The 26,728-nt window shown below is 47.5% G+C and overlaps 3 protein-coding genes across 6 annotated transcripts in view; 1 reads left to right on the forward strand and 2 right to left on the reverse strand.

Moving 5' to 3' along the window:
* znf185 (zinc finger protein 185 with LIM domain) overlaps nt 1-6,796 on the reverse strand; it is a 34,491-nt gene extending 27,695 nt beyond the window's left edge. The window contains exons 1-8 of one of the 3 annotated variants that reach the window (XM_065018377.1): nt 6,629-6,795; nt 4,557-4,775; nt 4,105-4,222; nt 3,515-3,625; nt 2,982-3,008; nt 2,806-2,868; nt 426-476; nt 191-271 (exon numbers count right to left, since the gene is read on the reverse strand). In XM_065018377.1, the coding sequence (XP_064874449.1) occupies nt 191-271; nt 426-476; nt 2,806-2,868; nt 2,982-3,008; nt 3,515-3,625; nt 4,105-4,222; nt 4,557-4,566 (461 nt within the window). In that variant the 5' untranslated portion in view covers nt 4,567-4,775; nt 6,629-6,795. Of the gene's footprint in view, nt 1-190; nt 272-425; nt 477-2,805; nt 2,869-2,981; nt 3,009-3,514; nt 3,626-4,104; nt 4,223-4,556; nt 4,776-6,624 lie in introns of all 3 variants that reach the window. The other 2 variants (XM_065018378.1, XM_065018379.1) reach the window with 2 other exon arrangements.
* A 3,721-nt stretch (nt 6,797-10,517) lies between these two features.
* nsdhl (NAD(P) dependent steroid dehydrogenase-like) lies at nt 10,518-25,154 on the reverse strand. Of its 2 annotated transcripts, none has more exons than XM_029655146.2 (8): nt 25,060-25,154; nt 20,612-20,670; nt 20,310-20,471; nt 19,792-19,938; nt 19,498-19,626; nt 18,549-18,691; nt 18,264-18,366; nt 10,518-11,541 (listed from the first exon to the last, which is right to left on the reverse strand). In XM_029655146.2, exons 2-8 carry the CDS (start codon nt 20,630-20,632, stop codon nt 11,209-11,211), a joined length of 1,038 nt encoding a protein of 345 aa, XP_029511006.1. In that variant the 5' UTR covers nt 20,633-20,670; nt 25,060-25,154; the 3' UTR covers nt 10,518-11,208. The 2 variants fall into 2 exon arrangements, with proteins under 2 accessions (XP_029511006.1, XP_029511004.1); XM_029655144.2 differs by lacking the exon at nt 25,060-25,154 and adding an exon at nt 20,830-20,934.
* The window catches only part of LOC115125624 (uncharacterized), a 6,988-nt gene continuing 1,323 nt past the window's right edge, over nt 21,064-26,728 (forward strand). Inside the window, exons 1-5 of the mRNA XM_065018382.1 lie at nt 21,064-21,617; nt 22,151-22,312; nt 22,537-22,665; nt 25,096-25,233; nt 26,534-26,728. The exon at nt 26,534-26,728 is cut by the window's right edge and continues 1,323 nt beyond it. Coding sequence (XP_064874454.1) covers nt 21,615-21,617; nt 22,151-22,312; nt 22,537-22,665; nt 25,096-25,233; nt 26,534-26,623 — 522 coding nt within the window. The 5' untranslated portion in view covers nt 21,064-21,614 and the 3' untranslated portion in view covers nt 26,624-26,728. The remainder of the gene's footprint in view (nt 21,618-22,150; nt 22,313-22,536; nt 22,666-25,095; nt 25,234-26,533) is intronic.

Here is a 26,728-nt window from a genome sequence, read left to right on the forward strand (position 1 = left end):
GGTAAAGAAAGAGATGAGACTTGTTTTCCTCAACGTCTATTTTCTGAGGTAAAATAAGAGTTTTGTAGACAGCATCTGAAATGCCACTCTGTTCCCTATATAGGGCCCAAAACAGTACAGGGCCCTGGTCAAAAGGAGATCTCTATAAAGAGAACAGGGTGCCATTTGGGATGCATTGTGTGTGTCTTACCGTTTCTCCTTCTCCTCTGGGGAAAGCTGGTCCTCAGTTTGAACTGGGAGGTTTGAGGTGGGACGCACTGTGTGAGGAGCTCTGGAGGGAAGAACACATACACACAAACACTTATCAAACACATCCCCTTAAGTCACTACAGTTATCTCTCTGTTAATCCTTTACCACACACAGCGTCACACACTCAAGCATGTTCACTGAGTTTACTCGTAAGAATTGCATAAGGTTTACTCACATTCTCTTGTAGCTCTCTGAAGGCCTCTTGGTGAAGCTGGATGTTGACACACTGAAAATAGAGGGACACTATGTAATCAAGCCATCTAACAGGGCATTGGTTGTCTGAACAATAGACTGATTACACTGCTGCCAGTAGACTCTGACATTACTGCTGCCAGTAGACTCTGACATTACTGCTGCCAGTAGACTCTGACATCACTGCTGCCAGTAGACTCTGACATTACTGCTGCCAGTAGACTTTGACATTACTGCTGCCAGTAGACTCTGACATTACTGCTGCCAGTAGACTCTGACATCACTGCTGCCAGTAGAGCTCTGACATTACTGCTGCCAGTAGAGCTCTGACATCACTGCTGCCAATTAGAGCTCTGACATTACTGCTGCCAGTAGACTCTGACATTACTGCTGCCAGTAGACTCTGACATTACTGCTGCCAGTAGACTCTGACATCACTGCTGCCAGTAGACTCTGACATTACTGCTGCCAGTAGACTCTGACATTACTGCTGCCAGTAGACTCTGACATCACTGCTGCCAGTAGACTCTGACATTACTGCTGCCAGTAGACTCTGACATCACTGCTGCCAGTAGACTCTGACATTACTGCTGCCAGTAGACTCTGACATTACTGCTGCCAGTAGAGCTCTGACATTACTGCTGCCAGTAGAGCTCTGACATCACTGCTGCCAATTAGAGCTCTGACATTACTGCTGCCAGTAGAGCTCTGACATTACTGCTGCCAGTAGAGCTGACATCACTGCTGCCAATTAGAGCTCTGACATCACTGCTGCCAGTAGACTCTGACATTACTGCTGCCAGTAGACTTTGACATTACTGCTGCCAGTAGACTTTGACATTACTGCTGCCAGTAGACTCTGACATTACTGCTGCCAGTTAGAGCTCTGACATCACTGCTGCCAGTAGACTCTGACATTACTGCTGCCAGTAGACTTTGACATTACTGCTGCCAGTAGACTTTGACATTACTGCTGCCAGTAGACTCTGACATTACTGCTGCCAGTTAGAGCTCTGACATTACTGCTGCCAGTAGACTTTGACATTACTGCTGCCAGTAGACTTTGACATTACTGCTGCCAGTAGACTCTGACATTACTGCTGCCAGTAGACTCTGACATTACTGCTGCCAGTTAGAGCTCTGACATCACTGCTGCCAGTAGACTTTGACATTACTGCTGCCAGTAGACTTTGACATTACTGCTGCCAGTAGAGCTCTGACATCACTGCTGCCAATTAGAGCTCTGACATTACTGCTGCCAGTAGACTCTGACATTACTGCTGCCAGTAGACTCTGACATTACTGCTGCCAGTAGACTCTGACATCACTGCTGCCAGTAGACTCTGACATTACTGCTGCCAGTAGACTCTGACATCACTGCTGCCAGTAGACTCTGACATTACTGCTGCCAGTAGACTCTGACATTACTGCTGCCAGTAGAGCTCTGACATTACTGCTGCCAATTAGAGCTCTGACATTACTGCTGCCAGTAGAGCTCTGACATTACTGCTGCCAGTAGAGCTCTGACATCACTGCTGCCAATTAGAGCTCTGACATTACTGCTGCCAGTAGACTTTGACATTACTGCTGCCAGTTAGAGCTCTGACATCACTGCTGCCAGTAGACTCTGACATTACTGCTGCCAGTAGACTTTGACATTACTGCTGCCAGTAGACTTTGACATTACTGCTGCCAGTAGACTCTGACATTACTGCTGCCAGTAGACTTTGACATTACTGCTGCCAGTAGACTCTGACATTACTGCTGCCAGTTAGAGCTCTGACATCACTGCTGCCAGTAGACTCTGACATTACTGCTGCCAGTTAGAGCTCTGACATTACTGATGCCAGTAGACTTTGACATTACTGCTGCCAGTAGACTTTGACATTACTGCTGCCAGTAGACTTTGACATTACTGCTGCCAGTAGACTTTGACATTACTGCTGCCAGTAGACTTTGACATTACTGTTGCCAGTAGACTCTGACATTACTGCTGCCAGTAGACTCTGACATTACTGCTGCCAGTTAGAGCTCTGACATCACTGCTGCCAGTAGACTTTGACATTACTGCTGCCAGTAGACTTAGACATTACTGCTGCCAGTAGACTTTGACATTACTGCTGCCAGTTAGAGCTCTGACATCACTGCTGCCAGTAGACTCTGACATTACTGCTGCCAGTAGACTCTGACATTACTGCTGCCAGTTAGAGCTCTGACATCACTGCTGCCAGTAGACTCTGACATTACTGCTGCCAGTTAGAGCTCTGACATCACTGCTGCCAGTTAGAGCTCTGACATTACTGCTGCCAGTTAGACCTCTGACATTACTGCTGCCAGTAGACTCTGACATTACTTTTATTTACCTCAAGCTATTGAATGTAGATGAGGTGGCAGCAGGCTTGGTGTCTGTCTTGGTGAAAATCCCTCTGAAAAAATGGATAAGATTATTCATTCACCTTTTATATTATTCACAATGAATGAATTTAATCCATTGTATATGCTTTTGATCAAGTTATGCAATGGTGGAAGTCTGTTATACCTGATAAGGTATCCTGGAGACGGTGTTCTATATTTAGGAACGAGAACCAAAGGTCAGTTTATAATAAAGAGTTTTGTTGTTTGTTTTGAGGTGGGTGTCGGTGTATGGAGTTGAGGTGGGTACCAGTGTGTAGTGTTGAGGTGGGTGTCAGTGTGTAGTGTTGAGGTGGGTGTCAGTGGGTAGTGTTGTGGTGGGTGTCAGTAGGTAGTGTTGAGGTGGGTGTCAGTGTGTAGTGTTGAGGTGGGTGTCAGTGTGTAGTGTTGAGGTGGGTGCCAGTCTGTAGTGTTGAGGTGGGTGTCAGTGTGTAGTGTTGAGGTGGGTACCAGTGTGTAGTGTTGAGGTGGGTACCAGTGTGTGGTGTTGAGGTGGGTACCAGTGTGTGGTGTTGAGGTGGGTACCAGTGTGTAGTGTTGAGGTGGGTGTCAGTGTGTAGTGTTGAGGTGGGTGTCAGTGTGTAGTGTTGAGGTGGGTGTCAGTGTGTAGTGTTGAGGTGGATGTCAGTGTGTCGTGTTGAGGTGGGTGCCAGGGTTTACCCGTCTTCTGCAGGTCTGGTGGTGGAGGGAGTGGTCTTGGAGGTGGGAGAGGCCACTGGGCTGGTGTCTATAGGGGCTCCATTCAGTCGATTCACTCTGACTTCTGCTATCCTGCTCAGAGAGGGATGGGGAGAGGGGGGATAGAGAGAGAGAGAGAGAGAGAGAGAGAGAGAAGTTAAACACGGTCCATACTAGTCTAACCTCATCCCCACGTTAATTGCTACCACACAGAGAGAGATCTGGCAGTAAACCACAATAATATGACTAACTAATGACTTAGTTTCTCTGTCTGTCTCACCATGGTTCCTCCTGTCTGTCTGTCTCACCATGGTTCCTCCTGTCTGTCTGTCTCACCATGGTTCTGTCTGTCTGTCTGTCTGTCTGTCTGTCTGTCTGTCTGTCTGTCTGTCTGTCTGTCTGTCTGTCTGTCTGTCTCACCATGGGTCTGTCTGTCTGTCTGTCTGTCTCACCATGGTTCCTGCTGTCTGTCTGTCTGTCTGTCTGTCTGTCTGTCTTACCATGGTTCCTCCTGTCTGTCTGTCTGTCTGTCTCACCATGGTTCTGTCTGTCTGTCTGTCTGTCTGTGTTACCATGGTTTCTCCTCCTCTGTTTCAGACTGGGGTTCACCGAGTCTCTGCATCCAGCTGCCATCTCCTTTCAGCTTGGTCCGAACCTTAGTGGTCTTCAACACTGATGCTCTTTCCCCCTCTGAAACACACACACACACACACACACACACACACACACACACACGTTAGACATAAACACACACGTTAGACATAAACACACACAGACATGAATAAATGCACATGCACACAGTGAAACAATCACACACACATCTGAATAAGATAATACAACGTCTGATACATTCTTCATCACACAGGATGAATAGATGAAACATTGTTATAATAAACATGGTATCTGTCACTTCATACCCTTTTTATGGAGTTGATCTACTACCACATCTGACAATGGTAGGAAATAACACTATCACACACACATCATATTGAAATCAGCTCAGACAGTAAGCCGGTCAACTCACCTTTTGACATAGTAGGTGGTTGTAATCTGGTTCCTGTGATTCCTCCACTGGCTCCCAATCTGGTTCCTGTGATTCCTCTAACTGGCTCCCAATCTGGTTCCTGTGATTCCTCTAACCGGCTCCCAATCTGGTTCCTGTGATTCCTCTAACTGGCTCCCAGTCTGGTTCCTGTGATTCCTCTAAGTGGCTCCCAGTCTGGTTCCTGTGATTCCTAGCTCCCTGAGTACCACAGATAGCAGCACAGACACAGGTTAGTAAGAGAGGTCAGGTCCAGAAACAAGCCTTAGTCTCTGTCCCACTTGGTCCTTGTGTATATCTGATAAGATTGGGCCTCTTGGTCTACAGTAATTGTGTAGATGCTGGACTGAAACACTCAGGGTTGTAGGTTAGAGGATCACAGATTTGAGGCCCATTGGGGTTACCCTTCTAGTTTGTCCTAGAACTGTTTGGTCTCTGTCAAAAGGAGGAGCGCAGTATTTCTCCCCTCCCTTAAGGAACAGGAACATGCGATAGGCATTCCAACCATGCAGATGAGCCTGTCCAACCACTTTCTACCAAACAGGCCCTCTGTCAGCCAAAGATAGATGGGCACAGGCACGCACAGGCACACAAATTGGAGCAAACATCATTTCTCAACACAGGGTCATAGAAGCAGGATTCAAGATGTTATTGAACACCTGGTCTGCTTGATCTTTCCCCCACATTTTCTATTTAAATATTTGTTGAAGTGGCTAGATAGAATGATCTTTCCCCCACATATTCTATTTAAATATTTGTTGAAGTGGCTAGATAGAATGATCTTTCTCTCATCTCTAATCGAACACAAATGGCTCATTCACATTTCTCCTCAGGGAACTGAAAGCAAGTGGGAATTCTAATAAAATATTGTTAAGATTTTTCCTTATCAATTGACTGGCAAAGTTAACCTTATGCAAATGGGAATAGAGTGCTGCCAAATTCACCATGCAAATGACCTCCCAGTGGTTAAATATATATACATATATCCTGATGCGGTAAAATGTCTCTTTCCGAATATCTGGGTCGGCAGGGTGGCCTAGTGGTTAGAGCGTTGGACTAGTAACTTGGTTGCTAGTTCAAACCCCCGAGCTGACAAGGTAAATATCTGTCGATCTGCCCCTGAACAAGGCAGTTAACCCACTGTTCCTAGGCCGTCATTGAAAATAAGAATTTGTTCTTAACTGACTTGCCTAGTTAAATAAAGGTCCAATAAAAAGTGAGGTCCACACATAAATGGTTTGAGATCGGTGTGGAAGAACTTGACTAGCCACCACAGAGCCCTGACCTCAACCCCACTGAACACCAGTCTACACACATGACACATTTTTACATGAAATACACCGCCAGCACAGAGCGACAAGTTAAATGATAAGGTGCAGTAAAGGGAGCGAAATGGGACGGAAAGGCAGCTCTTCTGACAGACAGGTGATCCTGGTGAGCAGAGAGAATAATGGTTCTGAGAGGACAAACAGACTGTCCGACAACCATCCCCGGTGTCTTTCAGGGTCTGAGGAGTTAGCATGACATAAACAGCTGGCAAAAGTCCCCGGTGTCTTTCAGGGTCTGAGGAGTTAGCATGACATAAACAGCTGGAAAAAGTCCCCGGTGTCTTTCAGGGTCTGAGGAGTTAGCATGACATAAACAGCTGGAAAAAGTCCCCGGTGTCTTTCAGGGTCTGAGGAGTTAGCATGACATAAACAGCTGGAAAAAGTCCCGGTGTCTTTCAGGGTCTGAGGAGTTAGCATGACATAAACAGCTGGAAAAAGTCCCCGGTGTCTTTCAGGGTCTGAGGAGTTAGCATGACATAAACAGCTGGAAAAAGTCCCCGGTGTCTTTCAGGGTCTGAGGAGTTAGCATGACATAAACAGCTGGAAAAAGTCCCCGGTGTCTTTCAGGGTCTGAGGAGTTAGCATGACATAAACAGCTGGCAAAAGATAGATTATTATTCATGATCTACGCTGATTTAAAACGAGAGGGTCAAGAAGAGAGAATCCACATTCTACACCCGGACAAACATGGTACCTCGATGGAAATCAGAGTAAAAACGTACCTACTTTCACTGGGTACTGTATCCACAGACGGGTCTCCCAAACGATAGAGAATCCCACACAGGTAGAGTGAGAGCAGCTGAGAGTATAGGTAAAGACAGACAGGTGTGTAGACTGACGGGTGTGTGTGTGTGAACTGAGCGAGGGAAAGTGTTTTCTCTGTGACAAGCTGACAGGTGTTTGAACAGGTACGGGCGTGGACACGGACTAGCTCAGCCAGTCAGAGAGGCTACGCCATCTCCCAGGGTGGGGTGTGGGGGGTGTCTCTAACAGAGACAACATCTGAGAACTGTGATTGTAGCTATTCTCTAACAGAGACAACAGATCTGAGAACTGTGATTGTAGCTATTCTCTAACAGAGACAACATCTGAGAACTGTGATTGTAGCTATTCTCTAACAGAGACAACATCTGAGAACTGTGATTGTAGCTATTCTCTAACAGAGACAACAGATCTGAGAACTGTGATTGTAGCTATTCTCTAAGAGTTGGGTCCACACTTTCAAGTCTACTGTACTTCAAAGTGTTTCATAATCCCAAAGAAAACAGCAGGACTGTTATTTGCATTGTAATGTTATGAGTTCAATAGGCCTCTCTATTTCTCCTTCAAAACTTACAGGCAATTATGTTGTAGCCCCATTAAAACGTACCTCATCTTGATAGAGTCTGTTTAAGTTAATAACAGTCTATTGAAAGACAGACCTGGGTAATGGGTAAACTATGGGACCATGAGGTGAAGGAGTAGGCAGAGCAGGGTGTTGGCTCCCAGACGAGAGCCGCCCGTGTGTGTGATGACACACACTTTCTCAGAACGCCTGCTTCCAACATCTACGATCTACTCCAAAGCAGTTGTCAATAGCAACATAATAGATTAGCCCTTACAATGAGTGTCCACACCAGCTAGTGTTCTGAGTTTACAGTACATAACCCCACCCCTGCCTCTGAACAAGGAAGTTAACCCGCTGCGCCTAGGCCGTCATTGAAAATAAGAATTTGTTCTTAACTGACTTGCCTAGTTCTATAAAGGTTCAATGGAATAAAATAACAAATAAAATAGCTACAGAACCAATCACACACATACCATGCATACATTCACCCAGCCTTTTCAAAGGGAATAAGGTGGGGTATTGGGAGGAATGTCGCATTTCAACTCTCAGGGACTATCATTTACACATAAATGTCTCTTTACTCAGTCATACAGGTTCACTTTAGTGGAGAGTGGAAGTATGAGGAAACTGAGTGGGTTTTAGTGGCAAAGTTTCCCTTCAGCTGATAGTCAGTGTAAACTGTGAAGTCTATTGTACTGCCATGCTTTTCTCAAACCCCCCTCATCCCATTCTCTCTCTCTCTCTCTCTCTCTGAGGGGTAAACAGGTTGAACAGCTCAGCCGTGACATCAGTGACAGTCTCACCATGGCTCATTATACTGGAAGCAATGTCAGGCATTTCAACCCAACCACCGCCCTCCATCCCTCGCCCTCTGTCTCCCTCCTTCCCCACACCAACAGGATAATGTCTGGTATCTGAACCCCCTCTCTCTGTCTCCCTCCTTCCCCACACCAACAGGATAATGTCTGGTATCTGAACCCCCTCTCTCTGTCTCCCTCCTTCCCCACACCAACAGGATAATGTCTGATATCTGAACCCCCTCTCTCTGTCTCCCTCCTTCCCCACACCAACAGGATAATGTCTGGTATCTGAACCCCCCCTCTCTCTTTATCCCTCCTTCACCACACCAACAGGATAATGTCTGGTATCACATCTGCCCCCCTCTCTCTCTGCCTCCCTCCTTCACCACACCAACAGGATAATGTCTGGTGTCACATCTGAACCCCCACCCTCCTGCTCTCTATTCCTCTCAGCTTCATTAAGTATTACCCGGGAAAACACCAGTCTCAACGTCAACAGTGAAGAGGCGACTCTGGGATGCTGGCTTTCTAGGGAGAGTTGCAAAGAAAAAGCAATATCTCAGACTGGCCAATAAAAATAAAAGATTAAGATGGGCAAATGAACAGACACTGGACAGAGGAACTCTGCCTAGAAGGCCAGCTTCCCGGAGTGGCATCTTCACTGTTGACATTGAGACTGGTGCTTTGTGGGTACTATTTAATGAAGCTGCCAGTTGAGGACTTGTGAGGCGTCTGTTTCTCAAATTAGACACTCTAATGTACTTGTCCTCTTGCTCAGTTGTGCACTGGGGCCTCCCACTCCCCTTTCTATTCTAGTTAGAGCCAGTTTGCACTGTTCTGTGAAGGGAGTAGTACACAGCGTTGTACGAGATCTTCAGTTTCTTGGCAATTTCTCACATGGAATAGCCTTAATTTCTCAGAACAAAAATAGATTGATGAGTTTCAGAAGAAAGTTCTTTGTTTCTGGCCATTTTGAGCCTGTAATCGAACCCACAAATGCTGATGCTCCAGATACTCAACTCGTCTAAAGAAGGCCAGTTTTGTTACTTCTTTAATCAGAACAACAGTTTTCAGCTGTGCTAACATAATTGCAAAAAGGTTTTCTAATGATCAATTAGCCTTTTTAAACGATAGCTTGGATTAGCTAACACAACGTGCCATTGGAACACAGGAGTGATGGTTGCTGATAATGGGCCTCTGTGCGCCTATGTAGATGTTGCATTAAAAATCAGTCATTTAAAACATTAACAATGTCTACACTGTATTTATGATCAATTTGATGATTTTTAAAAGACAAAAAAAATGTGCCTTTCTTTCAAAAACCAGAACATTTCTACGTGACCCCAAACTTGTGAACGGTAGTGTATGTTGTGTAGTAAGCTGTTAGTAGCCCATGTGCATCACCCTAATAATTTGGTATATTTGCCCCTCTTAATTTCACCTCCTGTCCTGACTTGGTAGGAAACATGTAGCCTTTAGCCTGTTTTAGAGAAATGTAATCATCAAATATTGTAAGAGCTTTCATTATCTGCTTATATAACTTTTTATTTATCCTATGGTTCTGACTTGGTGTACAGGGAGAATACTGTAAGTTGTTGTTCTGAATTCTGTCTCTGTACATTTCAAAAGTGCTGAACAAATAGTGATGATTACGTCCGTCCTAACTCGCTCATTAATGTCTTAATAGAAAATACAGATTGCCTCTTATCCGCTCACTGTCCCCTTACGCCATAGTTTGTACATCTTAATTGTCAGTAGAAACCACATCTGTTTAAGCAAGTCAGCCATGTTTGGTTTTAAAGGCAGTAAATGAGGCTGAATGAACTGTTTCACTGCCAGACAAGGCTCCGCTGATAGCCTGGTGTAGCAGTGGTAAGGTGTTGGGACAGTTTTATGTAGGCCATCTGTGGGAACAGTTTGTCACCGTTATAGTGCAATTAATGTATTGTTTAGTGTTGTGGGCTTTGCTGGCATGCATCCCACTTTTATTTATTTTTTTGCCCCAAGATGTGCATGCTAAAATCACTGCTCACCACACCAACAGCTGGAATGCCAAACATGCACCAAAGTCACTGTGACAGACCTATATGATGCGTTGGAGCTCATGCACCACTGTGATCCGCTGTAATAAGTGTTACAGGGGAAGATGTTTATGAGAGGAAACCATGTCACGGTGACAGTAAGACAGCTGGAATGTGGAAAAGGGAGGCTGACGGAGAGAGAATAGTGGCCCATCCCTTTCTGTGTAGCACTGTTCTATGACATACATTGTAATACAGTTAGTCTTAAATACACGCTAACATTAATCCTGTGATATCGACTTTGGTAAATATAAGGGCGGGGCTTGTCTGAGTAATGTTGGTTTAAACGGTTCAAAACATGCAAACATTTGTCTGTAACTATATTGTCTAATGAGGGTAAACAAACATGTTGACAATATTGGTTCATATACAAACAAATTCTTAGTGTTTTAATAAACAATGCAATGTTAAGAGAATGTATTTTTATTTGAAATGAACAAACTGCATGATTCCTTGTGATTTGTATAAGATATAGCTGTAGAGGGAAACCAGTCACAGTATCACTCCTACATCAAAATGAGTGCTCATCAATAATGGCAAGAGCAAGTGTTGGAAACATCTCCATGTTAAGTTGTGTATCCACATTCCACAGAGAAGAAATGTGTGCTGCTGGTCTATTGGTGACGAGAGGTACTGAAACCCGACACTAAATGGAAGAGTGACTGTTGTAGGAAAGGTGAGTGCACAGATCCTCATACAGGTCTACAGACATGACCGAAAACACTCATGTCAACGGCTCATACCTTCAGTTAGTATTATGGGACAAAGAAATATGGGAGTTTGAAAATTACACCTTTTCTTTTTTTAACCTAACGATCAGGACTTAAGACACTGGTGAGAGTATGCAACCGTCCTCAAGGTTGAATCTTAACTTGAGGAACTGTACACACAACTCATAGCTTAATGTTTTCCTCCCATCGACATCAGTGTATGATTTGACTAAAATGACTTAAGTTGTGTGCATAGATCTCAAGTTAGGACTCAGCAGTGAGGATCCATACCACTAGCCTGGAATCCAAACTGATACAATCCATTTCACCATTGTTTCACAGAGCATATCAGTTTGGTTTCCAGGCTACCATACTGCAGGTACAGTCATCAGGCTCCATGTCGTAGATGAGGATAGCTCTCCACCGTGCGTCTGATTCCATCCTTTAGACCGACCACAGGCTTGTACCCCATGTCCTGCTTGGCTCTGGAGCAGCTGTAGAAGTGATGTGTACCCGCCAGGGCCACCCTCATGGGGGTGAAGGTGGGCTTGAAGGCCACTAGGGGGCGTAGTAACAGAGACAGCAGCCACAGCAGCAGAGCCAGCCCATAGACGAGTGTGTAGGGAAGGTGGTAGCGCGGAGCAGCGTAGCCCAGACCTACTAGAATATCTGACATGAAGTCCCAGAACCGGACAGGCTCGTCATTAGTGATGTGGTATGCCTGAAGGGGTACAGATGAGAAAGACCAGAGTCAGGTTAAGACATTTCTGTTTGTTCTCTGTAGCCACACATTGGTTAGAACCTGGTCTCATCCACCTGCCGTCTTTCTTTATGGAACCGCCTGGTTTCACAGAGCCTATGGCAGGAGCGGAAAAACCTGCTGCTGGATTTTCATTGGCTGATCTCTCAGTCCATCACCATCTAGTACAGGGATGGGCAACTTTGAAGAAGGCGGGGCCGCAACAAATCAGAACTCATGAGTGGCTAGACGTTCTTTACCATTCGGCCATCAGATTTGCCACCAACACTCCTTATAGGACACATCTTTGCACTCTATACTCCTCTGTGAACTGGTCATCTCTGTATACCCGTTGCAAGACCTACTGGTTGATGCTTATTTATAAAACCCTCTTAGGCCTCACTCTCCCCTATCTGAGATATCTACTGCAGCCCTCATCCTCCACATACAACACCTGCACTGACAGTCATATTCTGTTAAAGGTCCCTAAAGCACAAACATCCCTGGGTCGCTCCTCTTTTCAGTTCACTACAGCTAGCGACTGGAACGAGCTGCAACAAACTGGACAGTTTTATCTCCATCTCTTCATTCAAATAATCAATCATGGACACTCTTACTGACAGTTGTTGCTGCTTTGCGTGATGTATTGTTGTCTCTACCTTCTTGACCTTTGTGCTGTTGTCTGTGTCCAATAATGTTTGCACCATGTTTTGTGTTGCTACCATGTTGTGTTGTCATGTGTTGCTGCCTTGATGTTGTTGTCTTTAGGTCTCTCTTTATGTAGTGTTGTGTTGTCATGTGTTGCTGCCTTGCTATGTTGTTGTCTTTAGGTCTCTCTTTATGTAGTGTTGTGTTGTCATGTGTTGCTGCCTTGCTATGTTGTTGTCTTTAGGTCTCTCTTTATGTAGTGTTGTGTTGCTGCCTTGCTATGTTGTTGTCTTTAGGTCTCTCTTTATGTAGTGTTGTGTTGTCATGTGTTGCTGCCTTGCTATGTTGTTGTCTTTAGGTCTCTCTTTATGTAGTGTTGTGTTGTCATGTGTTGCTGCCTTGCTATGTTGTTGTCTTTAGGTCTCTCTTTATGTAGTGTTGTGTTGTCATGTGTTGCTGCCTTGCTATGTTGTTGTCTTTAGGTCTCTCTTTATGTAGTGTTGTGTTGTCATGTGTTGCTGCCTTGCTATGTTGTTGTCTTTAGGTCTCTCTTTATGTAGTGTTGTGTTGTCATGTGTTGCTGCCTTGCTATGTTGTTGTCTTTAGGTCTCTCTTTATGTAGTGTTGTGTTGTCATGTGTTGCTGCCTTGCTATGTTGTTGTCTTTAGGTCTCTCTTTATGTAGTGTTGTGTTGTCATGTGTTGCTGCCTTGCTATGTTGTTGTCTTTAGGTCTCTCTTTATGTAGTGTTGTGTTGTCATGTGTTGCTGCCTTGCTATGTTGTTGTCTTTAGGTCTCTCTTTATGTAGTGTTGTGTTGTCATGTGTTGCTGCCTTGCTATGTTGTTGTCTTTAGGTCTCTCTTTATGTAGTGTTGTCATGTGTTGCTGCCTTGCTATGTTGTTGTCTTTAGGTCTCTCTTTATGTAGTGTTGTCATGTGTTGCTGCCTTGCTATGTTGTTGTCTTTAGGTCTCTCTTTATGTAGTGTTCTCTCTTTTTATATACAAATTTAAAAAATATATCTATTTTTTTTACCACGTTTTAATTTTTTGAAACCTGTTTTCTCCCCAATTTCCTGGTATCCAAATGTTAGTAACAGTCTTGTCTCATCGCTGCAGCTCCCGTACGGACTCAGGAGAGGCGAAGGTCGAAAGTAGTGGGTCCTCCAAAACACAACCCAACCAAGCCACACTGACTCTAGACACAATGCCCACCTGGACACCAGCCACACTGCCCACCAGCCACACTGCCTCTTGACACAATGCCCACCTGGACACCAGCCACACTGCCTCTAAACACAATGCCCACCTGGACACCAGCCACGCTGCCCACCTGGACACCAGCCACACTGCCCACCTGGAGACCAGCCACACTGCCTCTTGACACACTGCCCACCTGGACACCAGCCACACTGGCCACCTGAACACCAGCCACAATGCCCACCTGGACACCAGCCACACTGCCCACCTGGACACCAGCCACACTGCCCACCTGGAAACCAGCCACACTGCCTCTAGACACAATGCCCACCTGGACACCAGCCACACTGCCCACCAGCCACAATGCCTCTAGACACAATGCCCACCTGGACACCAGCCACACTGCCCACCTGAACAGCAGCCACACTGCCCACCTGGACACCAGCCACACTGCCCACCTGGACACCAGCCACACTGCCCACCTGGACACCAGCCACACTGCCCACCTGGACACCAGCCACACTGCCCACCTGGACACCAGCCACACTGCCTCTAAACACAATGCCCACCTGGACACCAGCCACACTAACCACCTGAACACCAGCCACACTGCCCACCTGGACACCAGCCACACTGCCCACCTGGACACCAGCCACACTGCCTCTAAACACAATGCCCACCTGGACACCAGCCACACTGCCCACCTGAACACCAGCCACACTGCCCACCTGGACACCAGCCACACTGCCTCTAAACACAATGCCCACCTGGACACCAGCCACACTAACCACCTGAACACCAGCCACACTGCCCACCTGGACACCAGCCACACTGCCCACCTGGACACCAGCCACACTGCCCACCTGAACACCAGCCACACTGCCCACCTGAACACCAGCCACACTTCCCACCTGGACACCAGCCACGCTGCCCACCTGGACACCAGCCACACTGCCCACCTGGAGACCAGCCACACTGCCTCTTGACACACTGCCCACCTGGACACCAGCCACACTGCCCACCTGAACACCAGCCACACTGCCCACCTGAACACCAGCCACACTGCCCACCTGGACACCAGCCACACTGCCCACCTGGACACCAGCCACACTGCCTCTTGACACAATGCCCACCTGGACACCAGCCACACTGCCCACCTGGACACCAGCCACACTGCCTCTAAACACAATGCCCACCTGGAGACCAGCCACACTGCCTCTTGACACACTGCCCACCTGGACACCAGCCACACTGCCCACCTGGACACCAGCCACACTGCCCACCTGGACACCAGCCACACTGCCTCTTGACACAATGCCCACCTGGACACCAGCCACACTGCCTCTAGACACAATGCCCACCTGGACACCAGCCACAATGCCCACCTGGAAACATTTACATTTAAGTCATTCAGCAGACCAGCCACAATGCCTCTAGACACAATGCCCACCTGGACACCAGCCACACTGCCCACCTGAACACCAGCCACACTGCCCACCTGGACACCAGCCACACTGCCTCTAGACACAATGCCCACCTGGACACCAGCCACACTAACCACCTGAACACCAGCCACACTGCCCACCTGGACACCAGCCACACTGCCCACCTGGACACCAGCCACACTGCCCACCTGGACACCAGCCACACTGCCTCTAAATACAATGCCCACCTGAACACCAGCCACACTGCCCACCTGAACACCAGCCACACTGCCCACCTGGACACCAGCCACACTGCCCACCTGGAGACCAGCCACACTGCCTCTTGACACACTGCCCACCTGGACACCAGCCACACTGGCCACCTGAACACCAGCCACAATGCCCACCTGGACACCAGCCACACTGCCCACCTGGACACCAGCCACACTGCCCACCTGGAAACCAGCCACACTGCCTCTAGACACAATGCCCACCTGGACACCAGCCACACTGCCCACCTGAACAGCAGCCACACTGCCCACCTGGACACCAGCCACACTGCCCACCTGGACACCAGCCACACTGCCCACCTGGACACCAGCCACACTGCCCACCTGGACACCAGCCACACTGCCTCTTGACACAATGCCCACCTGGACACCAGCCACACTGCCTCTAAACACAATGCCCACCTGGACACCAGCCACACTGCCTCTAAACACAATGCCCACCTGGACACCAGCCACACTGCCCACCTGAACACCAGCCACACTGCCCACCTGGACACCAGCCACACTGCCTCTAAACACAATGCCCACCTGGACACCAGCCACACTAACCACCTGAACACCAGCCACACTGCCCACCTGGACACCAGCCACACTGCCCACCTGGACACCAGCCACACTGCCCACCTGGACACCAGCCACACTGCCCACCTGAACACCAGCCACACTTCCCACCTGGACACCAGCCACGCTGCCCACCTGGACACCAGCCACACTGCCCACCTGAACACCAGCCACACTGCCCACCTGAACACCAGCCACACTGCCCACCTGGACACCAGCCACACTGCCCACCTGGACACCAGCCACACTGCCTCTTGACACAATGCCCACCTGGAGATCAGCCACACTGCCCACCTGGACACCAGCCACACTGCCTCTTGACACACTGCCCACCTGGACACCAGCCACACTGCCCACCTGGACACCAGCCACACTGCCCACCTGGACACCAGCCACACTGCCCACCAGCCACACTGCCCACCTGGACACCAGCCACACTGCCTCTAGACACAATGCCCACCTGGAGACCAGCCACACTGCCTCTTGACACACTGCCCACCTGAACACCAGCCACACTGCCCACCTGAACACCAGCCACACTGCCCACCTGGACACCAGCCACACTGCCCACCTGGACACCAGCCACGCTGCCTCTAGACACACTGCCCACCAGCCACACTGCCCACCTGGACACCAGCCACACTGCCCACCTGGACACCAGCCACGCTGCCCACCTGGACACCAGCCACGCTGCCCACCTGGACACCAGCCACACTGCCTCTAGACACAATGCCCACCTGGAGACCAGCCACACTGCCTCTTGACACACTGCCCACCTGAACACCAGCCACACTGCCCACCTGAACACCAGCCACACTGCCCACCTGGACACCAGCCACACTGCCCACCTGGACACCAGCCACGCTGCCTCTAGACACACTGCCCACCAGCCACACTGCCCACCTGGACACCAGCCACACTGCCCACCTGGACACCAGCCACGCTGCCCACCTGGACACCAGCCACGCTGCCTCTAAACACAATGCCCACCTGGACACCAGCCACGCTGCCTCTAAACACAATGCCCACCTGGAGACCAGCCACACTGCCTCTTGACACACTGCCCACCTGGACACCAGCCACACTGCCCACCTGGACACCAGCCACACTGCCCACCTGGACACCAGCCACACTGCCCACCAGCCACACTGCCCACCTGGACACCAGCCACACCAAGTGTCGGGGGATACACCGTACACCTGGCAACCGCCACAGAAGTCACTAGTGCGCGATGGGACAAGGACATCCCTGCTGGCCAAACCCTCTCCTAACCCAGACAACGCCGGGCCAATTGTGCACCGCCTCATGGGTCTCCCGGTCACGGCCGGCTGCGACAGAGCCTGGACTTGAACCCAGGATCTCTAGTGGTATAGCTAGCACTGCGATGCAGGGCCTTAGATCTCTGCACCACTCGGGTGGCCCTTGTTGTCTCTTTTGTCGTGATGTGTGTTTTGTCCTATATTTAATGTATTTTTTGAGGTCTTTTGGTAGGCCGTCATTGTAAATAAGATTTTGTTCTTAACTGACTTGCCTAGTTAAATAAAGGCCAAATGTAAAACACGAGGGGCCACAGGTCTGCGTACTAAATAATATCGGAGTCAGACGGATTGATTTTGTTAATGGGGGCCCCACCGCCCGGAAAAAAGTTCAGATAGCTGGCCGCTAAATCAACAACAAAGATTTGCTGACATGGGCTCATTGACTGACAAGAGAAACACTGCTGAATCACAAACACATTTCCAGATTGCACTTTGGGTATTCCACTATCTAACTCTCAACAGTAAATTAAAGACTGAGTTCCTAAAAAAAGAAGTTGACCATCCCGGATGTAGCATGACCCTTAGAACCTCCACTCTACATTATGGAACTCAAAGTGCAAGCAGAGCAAGTGATTTAGGCTAAACAAGGAAGTGAGTTCAGGAAAAATCAGAAAGTATGCATTTAGGACTAGTTTTCACATTTAAACTGTATATGCCCAAACTCAGAATCAATTGGACTTCCCAATAATAACCCTAACCCCAAAATAATAAGGTCGCTGTCATTGAACATTCATTTTCAATAGCTATTTTCAGAATCACATCTCATATAGAAGTGCAGTCTCTCTCCCACCTCGATTTTAGCCCCTTTCAAGTCCCACTTTGGTAGACAGTATTTCCAGGCTCTGTATTGAGAGCTTGGGACTTTAATGTTGTATCTACATTTTTGTCCAAATTGAGTTACTGATATAGCCTTGTTCTGTTCAATGTTCTCTACCTACAGGACATAGTACTCTAAATACTCCCAACTCCTGCTGGTCAAAAGAATACAAAATCACATTTGCTGACACCATTCAATAACCAATCAGGGTGAGTCTTTAAAGCCGATTACCTCAGAATCATATTTCTGCCGATAGAACCTTAAAAGTCCCATGCTCTCTATATGCGCTAGCAATTGAGGTTAGTCTGAACCCAACAAATATTGTGTGAGTGCGAAAGGCATCTCTTTCTTCGAACACAGAACAGTTGACCCCATTGATCATCATCATCCAGTCGTACAGTGCAGGCAAGTCTAGCGTATGAGCGAGGCCATATAGAGGGTTCCTACCTTGCCACAAATAGGAGACTCTGGCCTTAGACTCTCAGCTGCCAGGATGTGTCCATGAACCACATTGTCCACAAAAGTGAAATCCACCAGGTTAGAACCATCACTACAGAGACAGAGCGAGGGAGGCAACAGAGCGAGGGAGGCAACAGAGCGAGGGAGGCAAAGAAAGAGAGAGAGAGGCAGAGAAACTACATCAACAGAGACAATATAAAACATTAACTTTGGTCGATCCCACTATGTCTAGGGAAGAGTCCATGTTCCATTCCAGTCCTGTGTATGACTGACCCGATGATGAACTTCATCTTGCCCCTGCGTGCCGTGTCGACCAGGATGGGCACCAGCTGGGGGTCCCGGGGACCGAAGATACCGTGAGGTCGGATGGCAACTGTCAGGAGACCCTTCTCCTTGTCACAGGCCTTCAGAACCAGCTGAGACAGCACAGAGAGACCAGATGGATAGAGGAGAACATGACTTATTTAATGTGGAGCTGATGTGGAGTATGTAGAGTCTATGTAACATGTATGTATGCATTTATGGATGGTCCAGCATCGATGTCTTCATGTGTAGGCAGATTCTCCCCCCAGCAATGCACTGGTAACATTAATAGAACTATGATCAAGTTATTCTACAAATAAGCCTCTTCCACAAAATAAACAAGCATCCTCTCCTCCTGTTCTATCTTGGTCTCTGTATAGTAGTGTCCTCACCTTCTCCTGTTCTATCTTGGTCTCTGTGTAGTAGTGTCCTCACCTTCTCCTGTTCTATCTTGGTCTCTGTGTAGTAGTGTCCTCACCTTCTCCTGTTCTATCTTGGTCTCTGTGTAGTAGTGTCCTCACCTTCTCCAGTTCTATCTTGGTCTCTGTGTATAGTAGTGTCCTCACCTTCTCCTGTTCTATCTTGGTCTCTGTGTAGTAGTGTCCCCTCACCTTCTCCTGTTCTATCTTGGTCTCTGTGTAGTAGTGTCCTCACCTTCTCCAGTTCTATCTTGGTCTCTGTGTATAGTAGTGTCCTCACCTTCTCCTGTTCTATCTTGGTCTCTGTGTAGTAGTGTCCTCACCTTCTCCTGTTCTATCTTGGTCTCTGTGTAGTAGTGTCCCCTCACCTTCTCCTGTTCTATCTTGGTCTCTGTGTAGTAGTGTCCTCACCTTCTCCTGTTCTATCTTGGTCTCTGTGTAGTAGTAGTGTCCTCACCTTCTCCTGTTCTATTTTGGTCTCTGTGTAGTAGTGTCCTCACCTTCTCCTGTTCTATCTTGGTCTCTGTGTAGTAGTCGATGGGCTTCTTGGCGTAGGGAAGGTCTTCTCTCCCATCCTTGATGTCTGTTCCTTCAAACACCACACTGGCACTGCTGGTCAGTACCACTTTCTGTAGTAGACAGACAGAACTGACTAGCTATTTACTAGATCAGTCATTTCAGAAAGTCCTAGTATTTTAACAGAGCATTTATTTTATTGAATTTAGTCTGTCTTTATTGTAATATCTTGTATGACACTCCTCTCTGTCCAATAATAACTCTATACTGCCCCCTACCTGTACTCCAGCCTCAGTGCAGGCCTGTAGAACAGTCTGTGTCCCCTGGATGTTGACTCTCTGGAACAGAGCCTTGTCATCACTGGCTGGGGCTGGAGAGGCACAGTGGAACACCAGGGAGACACCTTGGAGGGCTGTTAGGAGAGCCTGGGCCACACACACAATGATGTTCAGATGCAGAAGCACATAGAACCCACACACAAGCAAAAGACACACACTGACCTCATGTGTACACACAGGCCACAGTTCACAGTTTTCTACTGTGTTATTGATTTGTTAATTGTTTACTCCATGTGTAACTCAGTCTGTTCACACTGCTATGCTTTATCTTGGCCAGGTCGCAGTTGCAAATGAGAACTTGTTCTCAACTAGCCTACCTGGTTAAATAAAGGTTAAATAATAATTTAAAAATTAAAAATGTCCATAGACCATAACAAGGTCATATAACATGGCCCAAACAGCTCAGTAGGTAGGTAGGTAGGTAGGTAGGTACAGACAGACAGACAGACCAGACTCACCTGTTTGTCACAGAGGTCTCCCTGGTGGAAGGTGACACCAGGTAGTTCGTAGCTCTGTCTGATGTCAAACACTGACACAGTATAGCCCTTACTCAACAGCTTCTCTACCAGGTGTCTACCCAGGAACCCAGAGCCTCCTATCACTGCACACCGCTTACTGCTCTGTACAGGGATAGAGGGACAACATTCAGTAAAGACAGAAAGAGAGACACAAATAAACACATGACAAGAACAAATACATAGCTGAGCATGTGGCATACAGCTCAGAATGTGATATTTAGTACAAACTGCTGTGTACTCACAGGTCGTATGCGTGTGGCCATGATAAACTGCAGGTGAGACGTCGGTGTTGGGAGACAAACTGGAAGAGAAAAGACCGAAAACAGTTTGACAAGATCATGTCACATGGACAATGGAAGCAGGATGAAGACTACAATCAAACATCTTTAGGCTATTTCAAGTTTTCAAATAAAAAATACACTAAAATGCTATCAAATAAGTGAAAAACGTATAATTTTACCAGTTCAATCTGTTTTGCCACAGTATGAAACGTCGCGCGAACAAATAATAAACCCTGTATCCGCTGAGCGCGAGAGGCGCTCTCATTGGGTGGACGGGAGTTCGGCTGTGAAGGTGGCATGCTCGAACAGCCAATGAAGTGGAGCCTACGTCAAAGAACGCCACTGCTCTGACCAACCGGGACTTAATCACAGTGAGACCACACCCACAGTGAGTAGAGTGTAAAAGCCCCTAAACCGTTTTTATATTTCACACACCTCGGTATCAGATGAGTTGGCGCACGGAAAACAGATTCTGGATCAGAGCTTCAACGATCAATCCAGTATAGCGTTTCATACCACATGTCGTCAACCAGTAATATTCTCGCCCAATTAGATGCCCTTGATTTAGCTTCGTAGTACGAATTGTTTCCATTCTGAATATTTCATTTTGCACACCCGGCGTGCAGAATAAGCTAAATCGAGTGCACAGTCACATACTAATCAAAATGGTCATAGCACTGACTGAATACTGCGCCCATTGACTGGAAATCTTAATGTTCTTTTCTTAATTTAGTTACTCAAACATTATATTAACCCTATTATAACATTGTACTATGCTTGTTAATAACGGCATATCTGTTACTGCTCTCGTGTAATAAACGATCCGTTTTTCTGTCTATGATCTCATCTCTGTCTGGATGATAGGAGGGGAGGGGAGAGAGGAGCGACATCAATAGATTACACATAACACTCTTTCGTAATTTGACGGTTCTCTTGTTGCTGCCTTCGCAAGTGATCATCTGAAATGGTGAGTATGTCCATGGTGGAGCGGTTCTGTTTTGATGCTCCTTGTGCTTATACTACAAATGACAAAAGGCCTCGCTACACAGCCTACCACAACCTGTATTACCCCTAACTGGCTGTCCGACAGGAATAATAGGTTTGCTTATTACTCGGTCAATGGAAGAACGTGTATATTATCTGATAGGGCTAGTAATGGGATGTGAATAATCAGAATTAAAAAAGCAATGATGCATATTTTCCTGAAAGCTTTCATTCTGTTGCCAGCTATCTGTAAATGATCAGCTGTAGGGCTGCTCATGCTTTTTTTAAATGACATACATTGTCTCCCTATATATGGCATGTTTCCCCCAGACTATCTGACTTTACATTGAAATGGCCCTATGTAGATACAAGACGACAATACACCGTTCTAAGGCTGTCCCTGTCTCTATCTCCCAGCTGCATATCAATAGTCTAGCATAGATTAGACAAGGAATCCCCTTAAAACCATTGAGATGCCCATCAACCCTTAATGTGCTTCCTTGATGTCATCGCTAGGCAACCAGCGTAAAGAGGCCGTCCCTAGGTCCGGTCCCTCCCCCCAGGAAGAAGTCCGGCCCCAAGTCAGAGCTCACTGAGGAGCTGAAACAGGAGATCAGAGAGGCCTTTGAACTGTTCGACACCGACGCCTCCGGACACATTGAAGTCAAGGAGCTAAAGGTCAGGGGTCAGAGGTTCAGGGTTAGGGGTTATGCACAGGGACAATGTTAACATAATGCGTAACATAATGTATTACAGTACCCAAAATGCTTAGTAATACAGTGTCGGTCAACAAATATCGTCCTGGGGAGCTAAGGTGTGCTTTTGTTCCATCTCAACATTAACACACCTGGTTTCAACCAACTCATCTGTTTTTATCTATCTATCAATCTGTCTCTCTCTAGGTTGCTATGAGGGCGCTGGGGTTTGAGCCGAAGAAAGAGGAGATTAAGAGGATGATAACGGAGGCGGATAAGGACGGAACAGGAAAGATCTCCTTCTCTGATTTTCTCACTGTCATGACTCAGAAGATGGTAAGAAAAACAACATAGTGAATAAATCATGTCTGTTCTTGTAATAAAAAATGCACTGTCAGGAGACAACACTGTCAGGAGACAACACTGTCAAGAGACAACACTGTCAAGAGACAACACTGTCAAGAGACAACACTGTCAGGAGACAACACTGTCAAGAGACAACACTGTCAGGAGACAACACTGTCAGGAGAAAAACACTGTCAGGAGAAAAACACTGTCAGGAGACAACACTGTCAGGAGACAACACTGTCAAGAGACAACACTGTCAGGAGACAACACTGTCAGGAGACAACACTGTCAAGAGACACACTACAACACTGTCAAGAGACAACACTGTCAGGAAACAACACTGTCAAGAGACAACACTGTCAAGAGACAACACTGTCAAGAGACAACACTGTCAAGAGACAACACTGTCAAGAGACAACACTGTCAGGAGACAACACTGTCAGGAGACAACACTGTCAAGAGACAACACTGTCAGGAGACAACACTGTCAAGAGACAACACTGTCAAGAGACAACACTGTCAGGAGACAACACTGTCAAGAGACAACACTGTCAAGAGACAACACTGTCAGGAGACAACACTGTCAAGAGACAACACTGTCAAGAGACAACACTGTCAGGAGACAACACTGTCAAGAGACAACACTGTCAGGAGACAACACTGTCAGGAGACAACACTGTCAGGAGACAACACTGTCAAGAGACAACACTGTCAGGAGACAACACTGTCAGGAGACAACACTGTCAAGAGACAACACTGTCAAGAGACAACACTGTCAGGAGACAACACTGTCAGGAGACAACACTGTCAAGAGACAACACTGTCAGGAGACAACACTGTCAGGAGACAACACTGTCAAGAGACAACACTGTCAGGAGACAACACTGTCAAGAGACAACACTGTCAGGAGACAACACTGTCAGGAGACAACACTGTCAGGAGACAACACTGTCAGGAGACAAAACTGTCAGGAGACAACACTGTCAGGAGACAACACTGTCAGGAGACAACACTGTCAGGAGACAACACTGTCAGGAGACAACACTGTCAAGAGACAACACTGTCAAGAGACAACACTGTCAAGAGACAACACTGTCAAGAGACAACACTGTCAGGAGACAACACTGTCAAGAGACAACACTGTCAGGAGACAACACTGTCAAGAGACAACACTGTCAGGAGACAACACTGTCAAGAGACAACACTGTCAGGAGACAACACTGTCAAGAGACAACACTGTCAGGAGACAACACTGTCAGGAGACAACACTGTCAGGAGACAACACTGTCAAGAGACAACACTGTCAAGAGACAACACTGTCAAGAGACAACACTGTCAGGAGACAACACTGTCAGGAGACAACACTGTCAAGAGACAACACTGTCAAGAGACAACACTGTCAAGAGACAACACTGTCAGGAGATAACACTGTCAGGAGACAACACTGTCAGGAGACAACACTGTCAGTGCTTATAACATAACATCACAATTTAGCAAATAAAAAAAAATTGATAGGAGCAGTGGTGTAAAGTACTGAAGTAAAAATACTTTGAAGTACTACTTAAGTCGTTTTTTGGGGTACTTTACTATTAACTGTACTTTACTATTAACATTTTTGACAACTTTTACTTTTATTTCCCTACATTCCTAAAGAAAATAATGTACTTTTTACTCCATACATTTTCCCTGACACACAAAAGTGTCGTGGCGGCAGGTAGCCTAGTGGTTACAGTGTTGGGCCAGTAACCGAAAGGTTTCTCGATCGAATCCCCGAGCTGATAAGTTCAAATCTGTCGTTCTGCCCCTGAACAAGGCAGTTAACCCCCTGTTCCTAGGCCGTCATTGTAAATAAGAACTTGTTCTTAACTGACTAGCGAGTTAACATTTTAAAAAGTACTCATTACATTTTGACAGGAAAATTGTCCAATTCACACACTTATCAAGAAAACATCCCTAGTCATCCCTACTGCGGACTCACTCAACACAAATGCTTTGTTTGTAAATGAATGTTGGTGTTGGAGCATGCCACTGGCTATCCATACATTACAAAGAAATACAACAAATTGTGCCACCTGGTTTGCATAATATAAGGCATTTGAAATTATTTATACTTTTGATATCTAAGTATATTTGAGAAAATCTGTTTACTTTTGATACTTAAATATATTTAAAATGAAATACTTTTAGACTTTTACTCCAGTAGTATTTAACTGGGTGACTTTCACTTTTACTTCAATCATGTTTTATTAAGGTATCTTTACTTTTACTCAAGTATAACAATTGAGTACTTTTTCCACCACTGGATAGGAATTGTACATTTTACTTCACAACTATACAGAGTATTGTGTTGTATTACGGGGTATCTTTGTGATATTGTCTCACCATGCTGTATTGTGTTGTAACTGTCTACCAACCCAGGCTGAGAAGGATTCTAAGGAGGAGATCCTGAAAGCATTCCGTCTGTTTGATGATGATGAGACGGGGAAGATCTCCTTCAGGAACCTGAAGAGGGTCGCTAAGGAACTGGGAGAGAACCTGACTGATGAGGAACTGCAGGTGAGACATACACCTGGACAGCACTGTACACACACACACACACACATACACACACACACAGAGGATGATATGGGATAGGTTACAAGATATTTCTTTTGACAAATTAAAACTATACTGGTCCACTGCTCTCCTCATCTCTCTCCCTCTCCTTCCCCTGTACCCCACTTCCTCTCTCCCGCTCCTTTCCCTGTACCCCACTTCCTCTCTCCCTCTCCTTCCCCTGTACCCCACTTCCTTTCTCCCTCTCCTTCCCCTGTACCCCACTTCCTCTCTCGCTCCCCTTCCCCTGTACCCCACTTCCTCTCTCCCTCTCCTTCCCCTGTACCCCACTTCCTTTCTCCCTCTCCTTCCCCTGTACCCCACTTCCTCTCTCCCTCTCCTTCCCCTGTACCCCACTTCCTCTCTCCCTCCCCTGTACCCCGCTTCCTCTCTCCCTCTCCTTCCCCTGTACCCCACTTCCTATCTCCTCTCCTGTACCCCATTTCCTCTCTCCCTCCCCTGTACCCCACTTCCTCTCTCCCTCTCCTTCCCCTGTACCCCACTTCCTCTCTCCCTCTCCTTCCCCTGTCCCCTGCTTCCTCTCTCCCTCTCCTTCCCCTGTACCCCACTTCCTTTCTCCCTCTCCTTCCCCTGTACCCCACTTCCTCTCTCCCTCTCCTTCCCCTGTACCCCACTTCCTCTCTCCCTCCCCTTCCCCTGTACCCCACTTCCTCTCTCCCTCCCCTGTACCCCACTTCCGCTCTCCCTCTCCTTCCCCTGTACCCCACTTCCTCTCTCCCTCCCCTTCCCCTGTACCCCGCTTCCCCTCTCCTTCCCCTGTCCCCTGCTTCCTCTCTCATCTCTCCCTCTCCTTCCCCTGTCCCCTGCTTCCTCTCTCCCTCTCCTGTCCCCTGCTTCCTCTCTCCTCCCTTCCCATCTCTCTCCCTCTCCTTCCTCTCTCCCCCTTCCCATCCCATCCCACTCCCTCTCCATCCCTCCCCTCTTTCCTCTCACCTTCCTTCCCATCCCTATCCTTTCCCTGTCCCCCTTCCTCTCTCCTCATCGCTCTCCCTCTCCTTCCCCTGTCCCCTGCTTCCTCTCTCCTCCCTTCCCATCTCTCTCCCTCTCCTTCCTCTCTCCCCCTTCCCATCCCATCCCACTCCCTCTCCTTCCTCTCTCCCCCTTCCCATCCCACTCCATCCCTCCCCTTCTTCTCTCCCCCTTCTCATCCCATTCAACTCCCTCTCCCATCCCTCCCCTCTTTCCTCTCTTCTCCCTTCCCTTCCCATCCCTCTCCTCCTTCCTCCACTCCAACCTCCAGGAGATGATCGAGGAGGCAGACAGGGATGGAGACGGAGAGGTGAACCAGGGAGAGTTCCTCCGCATCATGAAGAAGACCAGCCTGTACTGAGACTAGACCAGGGTGTTGTGGGGTTAGAAGACCAGCCTGTACCCCTTCAACACCCCACCTCCTCTACCCCTAGTAATCTCCTCTACCCCTAGTAAATCTCCTCTA

Source organism: Oncorhynchus nerka, linkage group LG5 (assembly GCF_034236695.1).
Source record: "Oncorhynchus nerka isolate Pitt River linkage group LG5, Oner_Uvic_2.0, whole genome shotgun sequence".
In the NCBI taxonomy this organism is placed as follows: Eukaryota; Metazoa; Chordata; class Actinopteri; order Salmoniformes; family Salmonidae; genus Oncorhynchus; species Oncorhynchus nerka.